The sequence below is a fragment of the Ostreococcus tauri genome (genome assembly GCF_000214015.3).
Source record: "Ostreococcus tauri WGS project CAID00000000 data, contig chromosome 11, whole genome shotgun sequence".
Lineage (NCBI taxonomy): Eukaryota > Viridiplantae > Chlorophyta > Mamiellophyceae > Mamiellales > Bathycoccaceae > Ostreococcus > Ostreococcus tauri.
The window spans coordinates 422,280-438,333 of NC_014436.2; the positions used below are offsets into that span (position 1 = coordinate 422,280).

At 57.3% G+C, this 16,054-nt stretch overlaps 9 protein-coding genes across 9 annotated transcripts; 5 read left to right on the plus strand and 4 right to left on the minus strand.

Moving 5' to 3' along the window:
* Window positions 1-24: 24 nt before the first annotated feature.
* OT_ostta11g02290 (NEFA-interacting nuclear protein NIP30,N-terminal) lies at window positions 25-699 on the plus strand (the record flags this gene model as incomplete). Its single annotated transcript, XM_003082001.1, has 1 exon — window positions 25-699. The coding sequence occupies one exon, from the start codon at window positions 25-27 to the stop codon at window positions 697-699; it is 675 nt and encodes a 224-aa protein (XP_003082049.1).
* A 515-nt stretch (window positions 700-1,214) lies between these two features.
* On the plus strand, window positions 1,215-3,800 carry OT_ostta11g02300 (P-type ATPase, phosphorylation site; the record flags this gene model as incomplete). The annotated part of the gene is made up of 1 exon (XM_003082002.1): window positions 1,215-3,800. One exon carries the CDS (start codon window positions 1,215-1,217, stop codon window positions 3,798-3,800), a length of 2,586 nt encoding a protein of 861 aa, XP_003082050.1.
* Window positions 3,801-3,854: 54 nt separating this feature from the next.
* Window positions 3,855-4,703, minus strand: OT_ostta11g02310 (unnamed product; the record flags this gene model as incomplete). Its single annotated transcript, XM_003082003.1, has 1 exon — window positions 3,855-4,703. One exon carries the CDS (start codon window positions 4,701-4,703, stop codon window positions 3,855-3,857), a length of 849 nt encoding a protein of 282 aa, XP_003082051.1.
* A 287-nt stretch (window positions 4,704-4,990) lies between these two features.
* On the plus strand, window positions 4,991-5,845 carry OT_ostta11g02320 (Serine acetyltransferase, N-terminal; the record flags this gene model as incomplete). Its single annotated transcript, XM_003082004.1, has 1 exon — window positions 4,991-5,845. The coding sequence occupies one exon, from the start codon at window positions 4,991-4,993 to the stop codon at window positions 5,843-5,845; it is 855 nt and encodes a 284-aa protein (XP_003082052.1).
* Window positions 5,846-5,890: 45 nt separating this feature from the next.
* OT_ostta11g02330 (Mediator complex, subunit Med12) lies at window positions 5,891-8,767 on the minus strand (the record flags this gene model as incomplete). Its single annotated transcript, XM_003082005.1, has 1 exon — window positions 5,891-8,767. The coding sequence occupies one exon, from the start codon at window positions 8,765-8,767 to the stop codon at window positions 5,891-5,893; it is 2,877 nt and encodes a 958-aa protein (XP_003082053.1).
* A 133-nt stretch (window positions 8,768-8,900) lies between these two features.
* OT_ostta11g02340 (Tetratricopeptide repeat) lies at window positions 8,901-10,739 on the plus strand (the record flags this gene model as incomplete). The annotated part of the gene is made up of 1 exon (XM_003082006.1): window positions 8,901-10,739. One exon carries the CDS (start codon window positions 8,901-8,903, stop codon window positions 10,737-10,739), a length of 1,839 nt encoding a protein of 612 aa, XP_003082054.1.
* A 22-nt stretch (window positions 10,740-10,761) lies between these two features.
* OT_ostta11g02350 (Helicase, C-terminal) lies at window positions 10,762-12,975 on the minus strand (the record flags this gene model as incomplete). Its single annotated transcript, XM_022983036.1, has 4 exons — window positions 10,762-10,884; window positions 10,948-11,283; window positions 11,337-11,651; window positions 11,728-12,975. The coding sequence occupies 4 exons, from the start codon at window positions 12,973-12,975 to the stop codon at window positions 10,762-10,764; spliced, it is 2,022 nt and encodes a 673-aa protein (XP_022839968.1).
* A 431-nt stretch (window positions 12,976-13,406) lies between these two features.
* OT_ostta11g02360 (Ribosomal protein L25/Gln-tRNA synthetase,beta-barrel domain) lies at window positions 13,407-14,138 on the plus strand (the record flags this gene model as incomplete). The annotated part of the gene is made up of 1 exon (XM_003082008.2): window positions 13,407-14,138. One exon carries the CDS (start codon window positions 13,407-13,409, stop codon window positions 14,136-14,138), a length of 732 nt encoding a protein of 243 aa, XP_003082056.2.
* An 89-nt stretch (window positions 14,139-14,227) lies between these two features.
* On the minus strand, window positions 14,228-15,967 carry OT_ostta11g02370 (Zinc finger, RING/FYVE/PHD-type; the record flags this gene model as incomplete). Its single annotated transcript, XM_003082009.2, has 1 exon — window positions 14,228-15,967. One exon carries the CDS (start codon window positions 15,965-15,967, stop codon window positions 14,228-14,230), a length of 1,740 nt encoding a protein of 579 aa, XP_003082057.2.
* Between the last annotated feature and the right edge of the window lie 87 nt (window positions 15,968-16,054).

A 16,054-nucleotide genomic window follows, 5' to 3' on the forward strand; every position in this document is an offset into this window, starting at 1 on the left:
AAGCGTCCCAGAGTGCGGCGCGGCATGTCGACGACGCGACCGCGCGATGACGCGACCTCGGTGCCGATGATCCGAGCGCGCGACGAGGAGCGAACGTTCGATCGGGAGAAGGTTCTGGGACGAGACACCGCGAGCGTGTTTCCGTCGACGACCGGGGGCGAGACGAGCGAGAGCGCTCGAGCGGCGGTGCAGCGCAAGTTCATCACCGAGAGTGAATTGATGACGATGCGAGAGAGCGAACGAGGCGGCGGAGACAAAGGGAGAGAGACGGGGAAGCCACTGTATCAAATCCTAGCCGAGCGTGAGGAACACAAAGAGCAGGAGTTTCAGGAGAAGTGGGCGAGCATGAAGGTTGGGAAGAATCGACCGCTGGACGCGGATGAGGTGGAGTTCCTGGACGAGGTGGAAAACGAACGCCGAGCGGCGGAGTTGAAGCGGAAGAGGGAAGAGAACGATGAGTTGGAGAAATTTAAGTCGTTACAGCGAGGGACGAGCGCGACGGTGCGCGAGGTGGAGAACGCGCCACCCGCGCAAGAGCCGCCGAAACCCGTCGTGGCGGTGGTGAAGAAGAAGCCGACGCTCGTCAAGGCTCGGATCAAGGAGCCGATTGAGAAGAAACCGAGCGAGGTCGAGAAATCGTCGAATGAGAACGGTCTCGCCGGGCTCCTCGGAGATTACACCGACAGCGATGGCGAATAGATTGTAGTAGTAGCGCCGCGACGCAAACGCGCCCTGAAACGAAGTGATTCTCGCGCGCGAACACCCCGCGCCGCAGTCATCGTCGCGCGCGATCGAGCGTTCGACCGATCGACAACGCACGCATCATGCGCGTCGCCGTGAACGCGAGCGCGTCGCGCGTCGACGCACGTCGTCGTCGAGCGCCCGAAAAGAGCGCGTTCGCTCGAGGCTCAATCGAACGCGAGGCGAGCTCTCTGAGAGCGCACGCGCGCGCGACGTCGTCGTCGACGACGCGATCGGTGACGGTGGTGTCTACGTTACGGTCCGTAGGGTCGTCGAGCGCGGAGTCGTCGGGTGCGCGCGCGGAGACGCGAGGCGACGCGCGCTCCGCGTCTACGCGCGAGCTTCGGTTTCACCCGCTGGCTCGAATGCGCGCGAGAGCGACGAATGGGTCGAGATGCGCGCGATGTGGGGCGACTAGGGGTGGGTGTGAGCGCGAGGATGGTGATCGGCCGGATCGGCGAACGCGGTGGGCGATGGTAGGCGCGGCGGCGGTGGCGAGTGGGCGAGCGGGACGCGCGCTCGCGTTATCTGGAGACGGCGGGTCTGGTGCGAATGGCGGGGACGGTTACGGTGGCGAAGGCGGTGGATCCTCGAGTTTCGATCACGATAAATCCAATTACGTCGGAGTGAGTGGACGTGGTGAACTGACGTTGGAAGAGGTGGTGATGTTGGACGTGCACGGAATGCACTGCGGGAGCTGCGCCGCTCGAGTGCGGAAAATATTAGAGGGACACGGCGACGTTCGTACGGCGTCGGTGAACTTAGCGAATGAGTCCGCGGTGGTGCGAGTTACCTTGGACGTGCCCCAAGTCGCGGGTAGTGACTTTGAAAACGCGATCAAAGAAGCCGCTAAGCTGGTCGGTACAAAGTTGGCAGCCCTTGTCACCGCCGCTGGATTCCCGACGTCGCTTCGAGACGCCGGCGGTGTCGCGGTCGCGGGCGTTACGGGAGCGGAAGCCGCGAGAATTAAGCGAGAAGAGCGATTGAAACGAATCAAAGAGAGTACTCAGCGCGTGATCGTCGCCTGGGCGCTCGCAAGCGCATGCTTGTTGGGACATCTTTCGCACTTTTTCCACTCCAGCGCGCCGTGGCTCAGAGTCTTACACAGCAATCCGGTGCACATTACGCTTTCGATCTTTGCGATGGCTGGACCTGGTCGACAGATTTTGGTTGACGGTTGGCAAAGCTTACGAAGAGGCGGTCCGAACATGAATACGCTTGTTTCGCTTGGAGCGATTGCGTCGTTTTCCATGAGTACAGCAGCAATGTTGCTTCCCTCGTTGGGTTGGCCAACATTCTTCGAAGAGCCCGTTATGTTGCTCGCGTTTGTACTACTCGGGCGTGCAGTCGAAGAACGAGCCAAGCTTCAGGCGACGAGTGATATGTCTGCGCTTTTGAACCTGGTGCCGGAGACTGCACGCTTGGTATCGACGACTGGTTCGGCGGACAGCGACCAACCATACTATCGTACCGTTCCGACTTCTGTGATCGGTCCCAAGGACAAAATTATCGTGTTACCGGGAGATCGAATTCCCATCGATGGTACCGTTGTGAGCGGATGTAGCACCGTAGATGAGGCCGCCATCACGGGTGAGCCCATCCCGCGGCCGAAATCGATGGGAGACTCCGTCTCCGCAGGAACGGTCAACTGCGACGGTGTACTCACGATTGAAGTCGTGTCTTCGGGAGACGAAACACAAGTTGCCGGTATCGTTCGCATGGTTGAATCTGCACAGCAACGCGAAGCGCCGGTACAACGACTTGCGGATCAAGTCTCAGGGAAATTTGTTTACGGAGTGATGGCGGCGAGCGCAGTCACCTTCACATTTTGGAGCACAGTGGGCACGAAGCTATTTCCGAGCGTGCTTGCGACCGCAGCCACGGCCGCTAACGCTCCGATATTAATTGCTCTTCAAATGACGGCGTCTGTTCTCGTCGTAGCGTGTCCGTGTGCCCTCGGATTGGCGACACCGACAGCGGTACTCGTCGGCACTAGCGTGGGCGCTCGCCACGGCCTCCTGATTCGTGGGGGAGATATTTTAGAGAAAGCGAGCTCTTTGGACACTGTCATTTTCGATAAGACCGGCACGCTGACAATTGGGAAGCCAGTGTTGACGGATACGCGAGCGGTGGCGGGCTTTAACGACGACGAAATTATCGCGCTTGCTGGAGCGGTTGAGAGAAACTGCCGCCATCCTTTAGCTTTGGCGATAAGTGATGCTGCCGACAAGGGTGGATTACAAAGGTACGACGTCGAGGAAGGAACGTTCATTCAAGTCCCAGGTGCGGGAGCGAAGGCTATGGTGAATAAGAGGTTGGTCTCCGTAGGAACGAAAGCCTTTGTGGAGGATGAGAAGCACCAAGACGTGCCAGCCGAGCTACTCAACTCCAACGATAACCCAGGGCGCACGCCGGTGTTCGTCGGTATCGACGGCAAAATCGTGGGAGTACTGGAGATGGAGGATGAGATTCGCAAGGACGCGATGGATACGATCAAACGCCTTCATGATAAGAACATTCAGACCATCATGATCTCGGGTGATCGACTCGAAACAGCGCAAGCCGTCGGAAAGTTGGTGGGCATCGACGAGAGATTCATCTTCGGTGGTGTGAAGCCGGCTGGTAAGGCTGAGTTAGTGGAAGAATTCCAACGTGAGGGTAAGCGCGTCGCCATGGTCGGTGATGGCATCAATGACGCCGCGGCACTGGCGCAGGCAGATGTAGGGATCGCCATGGCGAGCGGCGTTGGCGCGGCGAGTGAAGTGGCCTCCATCGTCTTGCTCGGTGACAGACTTCCACAAGTGAGCGATGCGATCGATCTGAGCAGAGCAACGTTGAATAAGATCAAGCAAAACTTAGGGTGGGCGTTCGGGTACAATCTGGTCGGCATACCTATCGCCGCCGGTGCACTTTTGCCCGCATACGGCTTGTCCCTCACGCCCTCCGTCGCGGGCGCAATCATGGGGTTCTCTTCGCTCGGTGTGATGGGCAACTCGTTACTACTCAGGATGAAGGGTCGGGAGTTGTCAAAGGACGAGAGCGAAGGTGATGAAAAATAGAGATTTGTCATGACGAATAAGCAGTTGACTGTTTATCATTAAATAAATCTTTGTCTAGGCTTGCTGGCTGGCGAAGAATTCCTTGCCCCGGTCCTCAATTTCCTTTAAGTACTCCGCTTGCACGCGCTGCGCGTAGGAGCCGTTGGGAAGATTGAGTACGACGCCTTCCATGCGTCGCTGAAGATCCTTCACGAACGCGGTCTCGCTGTAACCGTCCTTCGAGACATCGATGAAGTGCATCGTCCATTCCTCGGCAGTGGCGCGAATAACCGTGTCGAGCGGGGTCTTCTTCTCGTCCAACTCCCGCGCGGCGTAGAGCTGGAGCAACCGTTGAAGGATGTGCACCATACCATCGAGACCGTTTTCGTCCGACTTACGAATCCAAGCGTAGATGGTGTTCAACATGCGTTCGTCCACCGCCACCGTCTCCAGCGCGCGCTTCATCCGCTCGAGCGCATCCGCCTTGAGCGGCACGTCAAACTCTCCGCTCGCGGGATCCGCCGCGGCGCCAACCACCTGTTGCACCCCAGAGCTCGCTTCCTCGATCGTGCTCTCCGTTCGCTCCACCATGGCCTCGACGAGCTTCATGCACTTGCCCGCCGCCTCCATCAACCGCGTCTTCTCCTCCGCCGTCTCCGCCCCGTCGCTCCTCGACGCGAATCGCATCCACATTTGCTGATCGAACGCCAGCACGTTCTCCGCCACCGTCTTCGCCAGCTCCTCTTCGTCCTTCGCCTCGAGCAAGAGATCGATCACCGCGTCCACCGCCGCGAGCTCGGACGCCCCCGCGCGCGTCTTCCCAGCCCTCGCGCCCCGGCGCCCCCCCGTCGCGCGCGCGCCGCGTCTCCCACACCGCACCGCCGTGGACGACGTCGCCCTCGACGCCATGGCCGTGGACGCCATCGAACGCGGCGTCGGCGGACGCGGCGTCGACGTCCCGCGCGCGTCGGTCGAGACGTCGAGACGGTAGGGTTTGGGGTCTTAACCCTAAATCGATCAGGTCTCGATCGATGCGCGCCCCCGTTCGACGCATGACACGAAGCGACTCGAGTCCTCGCGTCGACGCGCGCGGTGGGAACCGAGGCTACGATCGGTCGATCGGTCGCGCGAGAGGCGCGCGAGGACGTCGCCCGGCGACGGTGGTGGCGGAGACGCTCGAGCGCGAGACGCGGACGCGGGAGGACGGTGACATGTCGCGCACGCGCATCGACCTGAGCAAGGTGGCGATGGAACGCGCGACGTCGACGACGCGGGCGTCGAGCGGGGACGAGATATGGGCCTCGCTGCGACAGGGAGGGCAGGAGTTGGTGGAAAAGGAGCCGCTCATGGGGGGGTTCGTGTACGCGACGATTCTGAACCAGCCGACGTTTGAGCGCGCGTTGGCGTTTTTGGTGGCGTCTAAAATCGCGAACGCGACGATACTTCAGGGACAGTGGAACGATTTGATCATGGAGGCGCTCAACGCGACGAATGAGGAGGGGAATCGCGTGCAGAACGGACCGGGGACGGGTTCGATCTCAGAGGCGGCGAGGGAGGATTTGAAGGCTATCGTCGAGCGGGACCCGGCGTGTCCTTCGTACACGCACGCATTCTGCTTCTTCAAGGGGTTTCAGGGCTTACAGGCCCAGCGCGTCTCTCACTGGCTCTGGGGTCATCACCGAAAAGTTTTGGCGTGCAAGATGCAGAGCTTGGTCTCGGAGGTTTTCAACATGGATCTGCACCCAGCTGCAAAGTTTGGAAGAGGAATCATGATAGACCACGGACACGGGGTCGTCGTCGGCGAGACGGCGGTCGTCGACGACGGCTGCACGCTCCTGCACGGCGTCACCCTCGGTGGCACTGGAAAGGTTAGGGGCGACCGCCATCCCAAGCTCGGTAAACGAGTCGTCGTGGGTTCGAACGCGAGCGTGCTCGGAAACATTACCGTCGGACATGATTGTAAAATTGGCGCGGGCGCGGCGCTCATGCATGACTTGCCGCCGAACACCACCGTGGTCGGCCACAAGGGACGCGTCGTGACGAAGAAGACGATGTCAAAGCTCTAATTGATTCCTATTCATCCTAATAGCTACCTAGCCTAGTCTCTAATTTCAACTCAATATTTTGTTTTCTGTGATAAATGTTGGTTCCGCATTGCAATTTTGCCATGCGAGGTTTCCTCCCGGTCGTCTCACTGTACCTTGGAGCCAGAATTCGGCCTTTTCGGCATCACTTAGTTTCGACCGATCGCTCGACGCTCCACTCGCCAATATCTTCCAAGGATTGACGCTACGAGTGCGAAGCTTTGTAAGCGGCAAACTGATGGCTCGTTGCAGTCGAACACATACCATTCCAGCGATGCTTTTCGATTCGATCGACTTCGAAAGCGCAAGTTTGACGGATGAGAGTTCGCGAAAAGGTAATTTGGGTACCACTGGCGCCCATTTCGGGATCTGGCCGACAGAGACGACAGAGAACAGAGCGACAAGACGATCCACCAGCGTTTCGCCCATGTCCGATTCGGCGATGATGTCTTCGGCAGACTCTTCAACTACCGTCTTGCCGATGATTGAGTCAAGGACATCCAGGATCAACTGCGAAAATTTGTTTGAAGCAGAGGCGGACATTAAGACGTAACCGATCAGTGGAATTACCACCAAGATCCGCGTCCAAATGTGAAGGCACTTGTGCGCAATATTTGTAGACTTCGCGAGCTGGACGAGTTGCGTCGTGTTCGCTTCGACAAGACCCTCAGCAACCGCCCGCTTACCCTTTGGGACGTTGTGAAGGAGGCATAGTTGAAAGTCGACCAAACTTCGCGCGAATTTCCAGCGATCAAAAGCTGCACACATTCTCCAATGGGCGCAGTTGAAGATACTGTTGGTATTCTCCAAATTTTCCACGCTCAAGACGTCCATGCTGACGTACGAGAGCACGTCTTTTGTCACTTCAGGTCCCATGTCACCCACGATTTCCGCGAACAAGCCTAATTTTGTCGCATCGTGCATCAAACAGACGGTGAGAACGCGACCGAGAGTTTTGTGCGAAATAGCAGACGCATTGAGAGCGCCTTTTAACTCAGCAACCTTTGAGGCCAAATTAGCATAGCTAACCTCCGCAAATGACGTGCACAGAAGCCGTTCCTCATCACTACTAAAGTCCAAGACGTTTGTAGCCGGTATGACGACCACTTTTGTATTTTCCTTCTCACTTTCCGACCCAATGAGTTGTCGAGCCGTTTGAGCGGTTGAGTCATCCAAAATCTCACGCTTCGCATTGTCATCCTTCACGATATCGCTCAAGTATCGGTGAAATGCCATCGATAGGTCGTGCGATATTCTTTCTTCTAATATGCCTTCTGCGATGATAAAATCCAACAACTGCTGCATCCTGATAACGTCGCCTTGCAGGAGCTGAATAAGCAAACCAGATATGCGACCAATTTTGTCATCCTCCTGTCTCAAATTTGCAGAGTTTTCTTTGATCCAGTGCAGGATGAGAGGACGTGGTGACTGGGTGAGCTCATTTAGGAAGACGCGAGTCACTCGTTGACGTTCGTTCACAGCGTCATCAGATGCGTCAACGGCCCAGCTACACGCAACATTCACCATCGCCTTCCGCGCAACTTCGCCGTCCTCTTGCGCGTTTATGAACTTTTGTGAGAGCTCAGACATCATAGCTTCATCCCCAGATTTGTCCAATACCTCGTTCAAGAGCTTGACGAGATTGTGCACCTTGATGGCAATCACCGCCGGACTAGCCGCATGCGTGAGTGACTGCACACGTTTTTCAACATCATCGATGACTTGACACAGCCGATGAGACAACGGCATTTGGCGCCTCTTACTTTTCGTGCGCAACTTTTGGACGACGTCTAGACCTTGCTCACGCGGAGCAGAAATAAAAGCGTCAGCATTAACAGACCCGAGAGAAGCAATAACCTCACTGAGTCTTGTCACAAGGTGACCGTCCGCCCGTGCGCTTCCATTGCTCACAGCACCTTCCAGACATACGGCAACTTTTTGTGCCAACTTGATCGAATCTTCGTGTGACTGCGACGCGTGAGGGACGAGAGCGGTTAACGTAGCGGCCATCGACCGAGCCAAAACGAGCGCCGCCGTTCCCGAACACGACTTCGACGCCGCCAAACTCCTTTCGTGCACGAAACGTAGCACCTCGTCAAAAATCTTTGCAGTATCGACTAAATCCTCCTGAATCGAGTGATTCAACAATCCGAAGACGCACTTCAGCTCCGTTTCTTGATCCTCGGCGCTTTTGGGTGTCAAAAGCGCGTCTCGAAGTGAATCGAGCGCGTGCCCGAGGATGTCCTCCGTCCAAGCGTTTCGACACGCATCCACATCTCTCTTGTACTGCGCGAGATAAACAATCTTCACCATCCACACTCCTCGATGCGACGAAACCCGATACGCGTGGAGATTCTCGATCAGCTTTCGCTTTCGCACCCCGTGCGGGACGAATTGCTCGAGCTCGCTCAGTTCTACTTCGCTCGCCAAGTCTTTGAAGAACGCTTCAACGTCGTCCGCGCTCGCGTGCACGAGTTCCGGCGCACTCCACGGCTTACAGTCCGCCTCTGTCATCCCACGCCCGTACTCCGACCTATCCCTCGCCCCAATTTCTGGCGTTCTGCGTTTTTCCTTCGCCGTCTCGTTCACCCGTCGTCTGATTTCTCGCAGCGTCTCCGAGTTTGCCAAGCGCAGCAGCGTCTCTCGCAGCGCCATTGGATTCACCATCGTTCCGTCGTCCCCCGTGCTCTTCATCACCAGCGCTCGCCGTTTGTTCTCGCTCCATCCCTCCCGTATCAACGCTCGCGTGAGCTTCTCCGTGGGAAACCGTTCGCCGTCCCTCGCCTCCGCTCGAGTCAACGGCGGTGGTTCCACGTTCGCATCGATGCGTTTCCCGAGCTCGATCGTCGGTCTCGACGCGCGCGCGACGCCGAGGGACGATCGCGCGCGCTTCTCCGGCTCCATCGTCCGCGACGCGCGCGCGCGTGTCGATCACTGATCGCGCGCGCGACGCACTCGCGCGGATAGGTCGAGAGACGCCCGGATGGAAGTGGATGGACCGACGCGGGCGTCACACGCTCGAGCGCGTGGACGCGACATGGGCGGACGAGCGATCGCGACCGTCGTCGTGGCGATCGGTACACTTCTCGCGCGGGCGTTGACGCGATCGAGGACGCGAAAGGGGGCGACGGCGCGCGCGGGACGACGCAGGAGGGGGCGAGACGCGGGCGCGGATGATGAGCTCGGGGCGTTCGTCGAGAGCGAACGGGACGCGACGATGGACGGGCGCGAGAGCGGGCCGCTGCGAGGGATGAAGTTCGCGGTGAAGGATATATTCGATGTGCGAGGACGGAGGTGTGGATTCGGGAGTCCGGCGTTCGAGGCGACCGCGGGCGAGACGCCGAAACGAAACGCCGAGTGCGTGGACGACGTGCTGAACGCGGGCGCGAGCGCGATCGGAATGACGACCATGGATGAGCTCGCGTACGCGGTGAACGGAGAGAATCCACATTACAGGACACCGATAAACCCGAGAGCGCGTAATCTGATCCCGGGAGGGTCGTCGTCGGGATCCGCGGTGGCGTGCGCGGGCGCGCTTCGCGGGTGCGACTTCGCGTTGGGCACGGATACCGGGGGATCGGTGCGCATTCCGGCGTCTTACTGCGGCGTTTTTGGGATTCGTACGAGTCATGGATTGGTGTCGATGCGAGGTGTGCAGGCCTTGGCGCCGAGTTTCGACACCGTCGGCTGGTTCGCCCGATCCATCGACGTGTTGCGGCGCGTGGGAGACGTCCTCCTGCCGTCGGCGGATGAGCACGCGCCGACAAAGCCGAGCGCCTGGTACTTGCTCGAAGACTCGGTGAGCGATAAGCGAAGTTCACCGCACGCGCAGTGCGCCGCGGTGGCCGCCGTCGCGGCGCTCAATGAGATCGATCGTGGGAAATTCAGGCGCATGAATCTCACCGAACACTTGCTCGTCGGTTGTCCGAAATTTCAAGCTCTGGTCGGCAGACGCGAAGACTGCGGGCTGGATTGCCTCAGAGAGGTGCTTCGAGTGACCATGGGGGCGGAGATTTGGGAGAACTTAGGGCCCTGGTACAAGAAAGAACAGCCCGTACTCGATCCCGCCGTTGAAGGTAGGTTGGAGGCGGCGGCAAAGTTGAGTCCCACGCAAGTTGAGCTGTTCAAGGAGATTCGCGAGGAAGTTCGAGAGACCATGGATCGCCTGTTGGACAACGGGGTGGTTTTAGTGCTTCCGACGACGCCGGGTAAGGCTCCTGAGCGTGGATTGGGCGAGAAGGCGACGGAGGAATGGCGAAAGAAGTGCTTTGAGCTGACATGCATTGCTAGCTTGTGCGGCTTACCTCAGGTATCGATTCCTCTCATAGCACCAAACGTGGAGGGACCGCAGGGCCTGTCACTGATTGGTGGATACCAAACGGATAGAATGTTGATGGATGCCGCGCGCGATCTCGTGGTCGAGCTAGTGGACGCGTATCCGGATATTTTAGAAGCTGAGCTCTTGCGTTTGAATCCTCCTCGGGAACCCGGAGACGCGGAGAAGGCAAAAGGGAACGAGGCGCTCAAGAAAGGCAAGTATCAGGACGCGATCGAGTACTACGGCGTCGCGATTGGCAAGAACCCGAAAAACCCCGTTTACGTGGCGAACAGAGCTATGGCGCATCTGAAGCTCGGAAATTACGAGCTCTGTGAGGATGACTGCACGACAGCCATCAAGCTTGACCGCAAATACACCAAGGCGTACCTGCGGAGAGCCACCGCGAGATCAGTTGGGGGCAACTACCTCGAGGCATTGATGGATTTCGAAGAAGCGCTCAGACTCGAGCCGAATAACTCGGACGCGAAGAGAGAAGTGAACAGGATGAAGAAAATCATAGGAATGGCGGATCCCGGCATGGACGTGGGAAAGTTGTAGAGTCATAAATGAATTAATCACTCTATTGCGGCCTTGCGCGCTTTGCGAACGTTTTGCTCGCCAACTCCGACAGCCACGACCGCTTGATGCTCGAAACATCTCGAGCGTACATTTTGCTGGTCCTTACTAATTCGTTGAAGAGAATCTGCTCGTGAAAAGCAAAAAGTTAGCACCAATTAATTAATGAAGAAAAAATAATAATTCGCACCGTCTCAGGTGGCGACTGAAACATCACCGAGCTCGGATGAATCGTGAGCTTCTGACCCGTCGTAAACACTTTGTACGCTCCGTCCATGTCCTTAGATGCGCTATTCATGAAAAAGCCGGCTACAAGCGAACGTAGTACGGCATCAAAGTTGTCATCGCATGATTTTAATTTAATTCCAAGCGTTAAAGCAGAACGAGTCAATTGCTCGTTGATTTTGGCCGCTTTTGTCATAGCTCGGTGATTCACCTCGTGTTCTCGACACCAATCGCGACTTCGTTTCGCGCTGCAGGCCGAAAACTCGTTGAAAACTCTCAAAAGCGTCAAATGATCTCCCTCCTGAAATAATTCTATCAAAAAGATATAATTAATTATTTCTGAAACATGCTCACCTTTCGCATCAGTTTGTGCCTGGCGACGTTCTTCTGCCCGTTAGAGTCTCTAGAGAAGTAAAACACACTGTCCGTCGATAGCATGGCGAGAATCGCGAGTGTCTCGATCGTGCATCCCTCCTTTTCGGCTGCGATTACGCAACGCGCAGCCATTGGTTCCAGTGGGAATCTCGCCATTTTTCGTCCGACGTCGTTCAGTTTCCCCTCGTCGTCTAAAGCATCTAGTGCGTACAACAATTCAAGCGAGCGTAACAGTGCCTCTTTAGGGGGCGAATCTATGAAAGGAAACGATAAAATGTCGTCCACATTCATGGCCTGCACAGAAATAAATAATTAGTTAAATTGTTCAACTCAGGAGAAAAGCAGTCAATGCGAACGATTCGATCCGTACCTTCAGCTGCAAAACGACCCCGCTCAAGTTTGTGCGCAACAGCTCCGGTTTCACGTATTTTGGCAGGCTCGGCATGACATCTTCTGTGTAGAGGCGGAAACACTTCCCAGGCGCCTCTCGTCCCGCACGACCCGCTCTCTGCTGCGCCTGGCTCTGCGCTATGGGGCTGACTAACAATTCGTCCACACCGCTTCGAGGGTGATACGTGCGCATCTTGCTCAACCCAGAGTCTACGACGTATCGAATACCGTTGATCGTAAGCGAAGTCTCCGCGATGTTCGTCGCCAGGACGATCTTGCGCGTTCCCGTAGGCGTTTGCTCGAAGACTCTCATCTGTTCCTCAGGCGGTAGAGCGGCGAATAAAAGCACGACGTTCAGCGTCGGCACGTTCGCGGGAAGCTTCGAAGCTCTCTCGCGAAGCATTTTACCCAAGGTTTCGATCTCTTCTTGACCGGTTAAGAACACGAGCACGTCTCCGGGCGCCTCCTCTTTGTTGATTTGCAAAACTGTCCACATCGCCGCGTCCAAGTAGTCCTCCTCGGGTTCCTCGGTATAGAACATGTCGACCGGAAACGTTCGCCCGCGAGAATAGACAACGGGTGCTCCGTCGAAAAATTTGCTGAACGTCGAAGCCTCGAGCGTGGCAGACATGACGATGACCCGTAGCGGCGGCAGCACTCGGCCACGAGCGTCCTCAACCGACTTCCTCCGCAGCTTCTGCACCCCCTTAATCGTGCCGAGCAAGAAATCCGTCTGAAGCGTGCGCTCGTGCGCCTCATCGATCATGATGACCCCATATTTGGAGAGTAAAGGATCGATAACCGACTCTCTGAGGAGCATACCGTCCGTAAGAAATTTGATGCGCGTCTCTTCGCTCGACACATCCTCGAACCGAATGGCGTACCCGACGAGCTTCCCGTGCTCCGTGCCAGTTTCATCGGCGACGCGGCGCGAGACAGAGACCGCCGCCACTCGTCTCGGTTGTGTCACCCCGATCATGAGCCCGTTCGTGAGCGTCTCGTCCTCGTACACGTACTGCGGAATTTGCGTCGTCTTTCCGCTCCCCGTCTCGCCGATGATGATGCACGTCTCGCTCTTCCTAATCTCCTCCATCAATCGCGTCTTCGCGAGCGCTATCGGAAGCGATTTCCGCACACGATCGATCTCATCTCGCTTCGATCCCGACGGAACGCCCCCCGCGTTCGCCCTGGACGTCGACCCGTCCGCTCTCGCCCGTTCGCCAGTCATGCTCCGGCCTGACGGTTTGTCTCGCTCCTCGTCGTCCCTCCTACGCGCTCTTCGCGCCCTCGATCGCGCGCTTCACGTTCGTCGTCGCTCGCTTTTTATCGCTCTTAAAGTACACGTCGCCTCGCTTCTCGTACACCTGCTCGTCGTCGTCCGACGGGCGCCGTCAGTGGTCGTTGTCCCGAGCTCGCGCGCGCCCCCGTTCGTTGCTCGCGCGTTCGCGCGCGCGCGCGCCCCCGTCGCCCGCACCGATCGATTCTTTGGGAGAGATTTTAATTCACTCAGCGCCGTCTCGAGCGCGTCCGTCGCGCGGTCGCTCGAGGGCGCCGAGGACATGCGGCGTCGGCGTCCGTCGCGTCCGCGTCCCACCGCGCCCTCGACGCCTCGCGCGCGAGCGAGCAGATCGATCGTCCACGGAGTTCGACGCTCGAGCGATGCGAGGGCGTGCACTCGGACGAGCGCTCGTGAAGCGCGCGCTGGGGGGCGCGCGGACGCCGCTCGCGTCGTTCGCGACGACGACGCGCGACGGGGACGGGGATCGAACGAGCGAACCCTCGACGTCGTCGTCGTTCGAGCGCTTGACGTGCGAGACGCGAGCGGGGACTGGGAAAGGAATCGCGGGGAGAACGCGCAGGGAGGGGAGAGTACCGGCGGTGTTGTTCAGACCGGGAAGCGTCGAGAAGACGCTGTTGACGGCGAGCGAGAGAGAGCTCAACGCGGCGGTGCGAAGACACACGCTCGCGGGGACGCAGTGCGAGGTGTTCGAGCTCGAAGTCACGGACGGAGACGGAACGCCGCGAATCGTTCGAGCGCTGGCAAAACAGGTGCATATGCACGCGTATAACAAATCGGTGGAGAACGTGTGCTTTTTGGAGGTGGAGCCGGAGACGGAGGTGCGCGTGCGGGTGCCGGTGGAGACGCTCGGCGAGGACGTCTCGCCCGGAGTGAAGCGCGGCGGCTTCGTGCAAATCTTGAGGAAGACGGTGCCGGTGAAGTGTCGCAGCGATTCCATTCCGAAGAAGTTCACCGTTGACGTTTCTGCGCTGGATGCGGGTAAGATCATCCGAATTCGCGACGTCAAGGTGGCTGAGGGGATCAAGTTGCTCGATGCAAACTTGGACTTGCCCCTGATCATCATCGCAGGCAAGGTCAAGAGCGCGGCGTAGGTTTAGAATCTATAGAGTTTGTGTGATGTGAGAGTGTGAGCTGCTACTTTAACAAATCGTATCTTACAGATGTATCGCGGCGCACCGATTCATGCGTCCTGTTGAGATCCTTTGATGGGCGTTGACATGCCCAATAAACCGTTCTCCAACTCTATGCATAACGTATCGCACGACTTGCGGAGAACGGCAGTGCGATCGATCAGAAGAGTCTTGTATTGTTCGAAGGCTTTTTCAAGCTTGTCTTGCTCTTCGGGTGGATATCGGTACGCCATAGCTTTTTCCAGAGCCACTTTTTCGTCGTCTTCCGTGTCGGGATCCGGCGGCAAAAATGCCTTGATGTCTAATTCTATCATTCTTGAGATCAACTCGAGCGCGCGCTCCATCTCGCCTTGAACGTGCTCGAAGAAATTTTTCTTTCGCACATCGTCTGCCAACTCGAAATAGGCGTATGCGTACGTCCATTTTAAAATTTGACGGGAGCTTGACACTTGCTTCAGCGCTTTCATCACAAAACCAACCTGCGTTTCGCTGGTGCGCTGCAACTCGATCAAAAAGCCGAGCGCGGATGACTTGAATTTGTCCACGTCCTCCAGCGCCTTTTTACCCGAGTTTTCGTGCGCCCTATAACGCTCATAGTAAAACACGTATCGCTCCAGGGACTCCCTTGCTCGTTTTTTCCTATTCTCGTTGCTGTTTGATTCTGTCCTTTTGTATTGGTTGCAGCGCTTGGAACACGCGTATGGTCCCGCATCCCACGGTGAACTACAAAGCCAGCAAAAAGAGGTATGACACTGAGAGCATTGCATGTGCATGCACCCGCCGTTCTTCAAGATCGGTCGCTGGCACTTCGGACAAGGTTTGGTGTTCACAAGCATCCACTCTGAGTTGGCGCCATCCAACGTAATTTTCTTTGTCCATTCGCTCGCAACTTTGCACGGTATTGGATGATGCGTATCGCCACCGCACGAGAAACAGAACACTTTGCCACACGTACAATTCACCGCCACCGGATTCGTGGGCAGGTTTTCGAAAACGATCGAGCGCTCGCAGTCGATGCCCGTGCACGGCTGAATCTTCACGTTGCTCTCAACAAAGGATCTCCCCAAGTAGACATCGAACTTTTTTGCATCGTCTTCGTTGAGAAATCGACGCATCATCGCCTCGCCAACTTTGATCGGGCACTTCGTCATCGGACACCTCGTGTCAACGACGCTCAGCCCCTCTCCAATTTTGCTAGCGATGTATCCTGCCCAGCAACCCGTGCAAAAGGCGTGTGAACACCCCGCGGTGACCAGCTCGCTCGGCTCGAAGTCATCGAAGCATATGTTGCATGTCGTCGTTGCCATCCCTCCCTCGCTCGTCTGTGCATCCGGATCGCTCAGTCCGCACGCCTCGCGCGCCTTTCTTTCGTTTTCAAACCAACTTGTAACAGCGTCCTCCAAGTTCCACGCGTGAAAATGAAGTAAAGCCTCTGAGTCTCGCTCGCTCGTCCCTAACACTCCGCACGCTCGGTTGATTAACTCTCTTCTCCCCTTGATGTCGTCTCCCGGTTCGTACACGACGTACACGGAGTTCCTGGACGCGCTACACGTTTCCGAAGGGAGTCCCTCGCGCAGGCCGAGATCTGGAAATCCGTCGTCCGCGTCGTCCGCGTCGTCTGCGTTCGTCACGTAGTCGTCGTCGTTCTCTGCGTCGTCGGAGTCATCGAACCAGGAGGCGTAGTACGCGTCGTCCCCCAACGCCTCCACCGTCATCGCATCGAGCGACGAAGCGAACGCGTCGAACGAGGGGAGTCGCAAGTGAGGTGCGGTGCCTGATTTCTTCGTCATGGCTGCGTTCAAGAGTCCGCGTGGTTATTTGGTTATTTCGCTTGGTTCATCTCATCGCGCTGATATATCAAAGAGCTAACCTCCTAA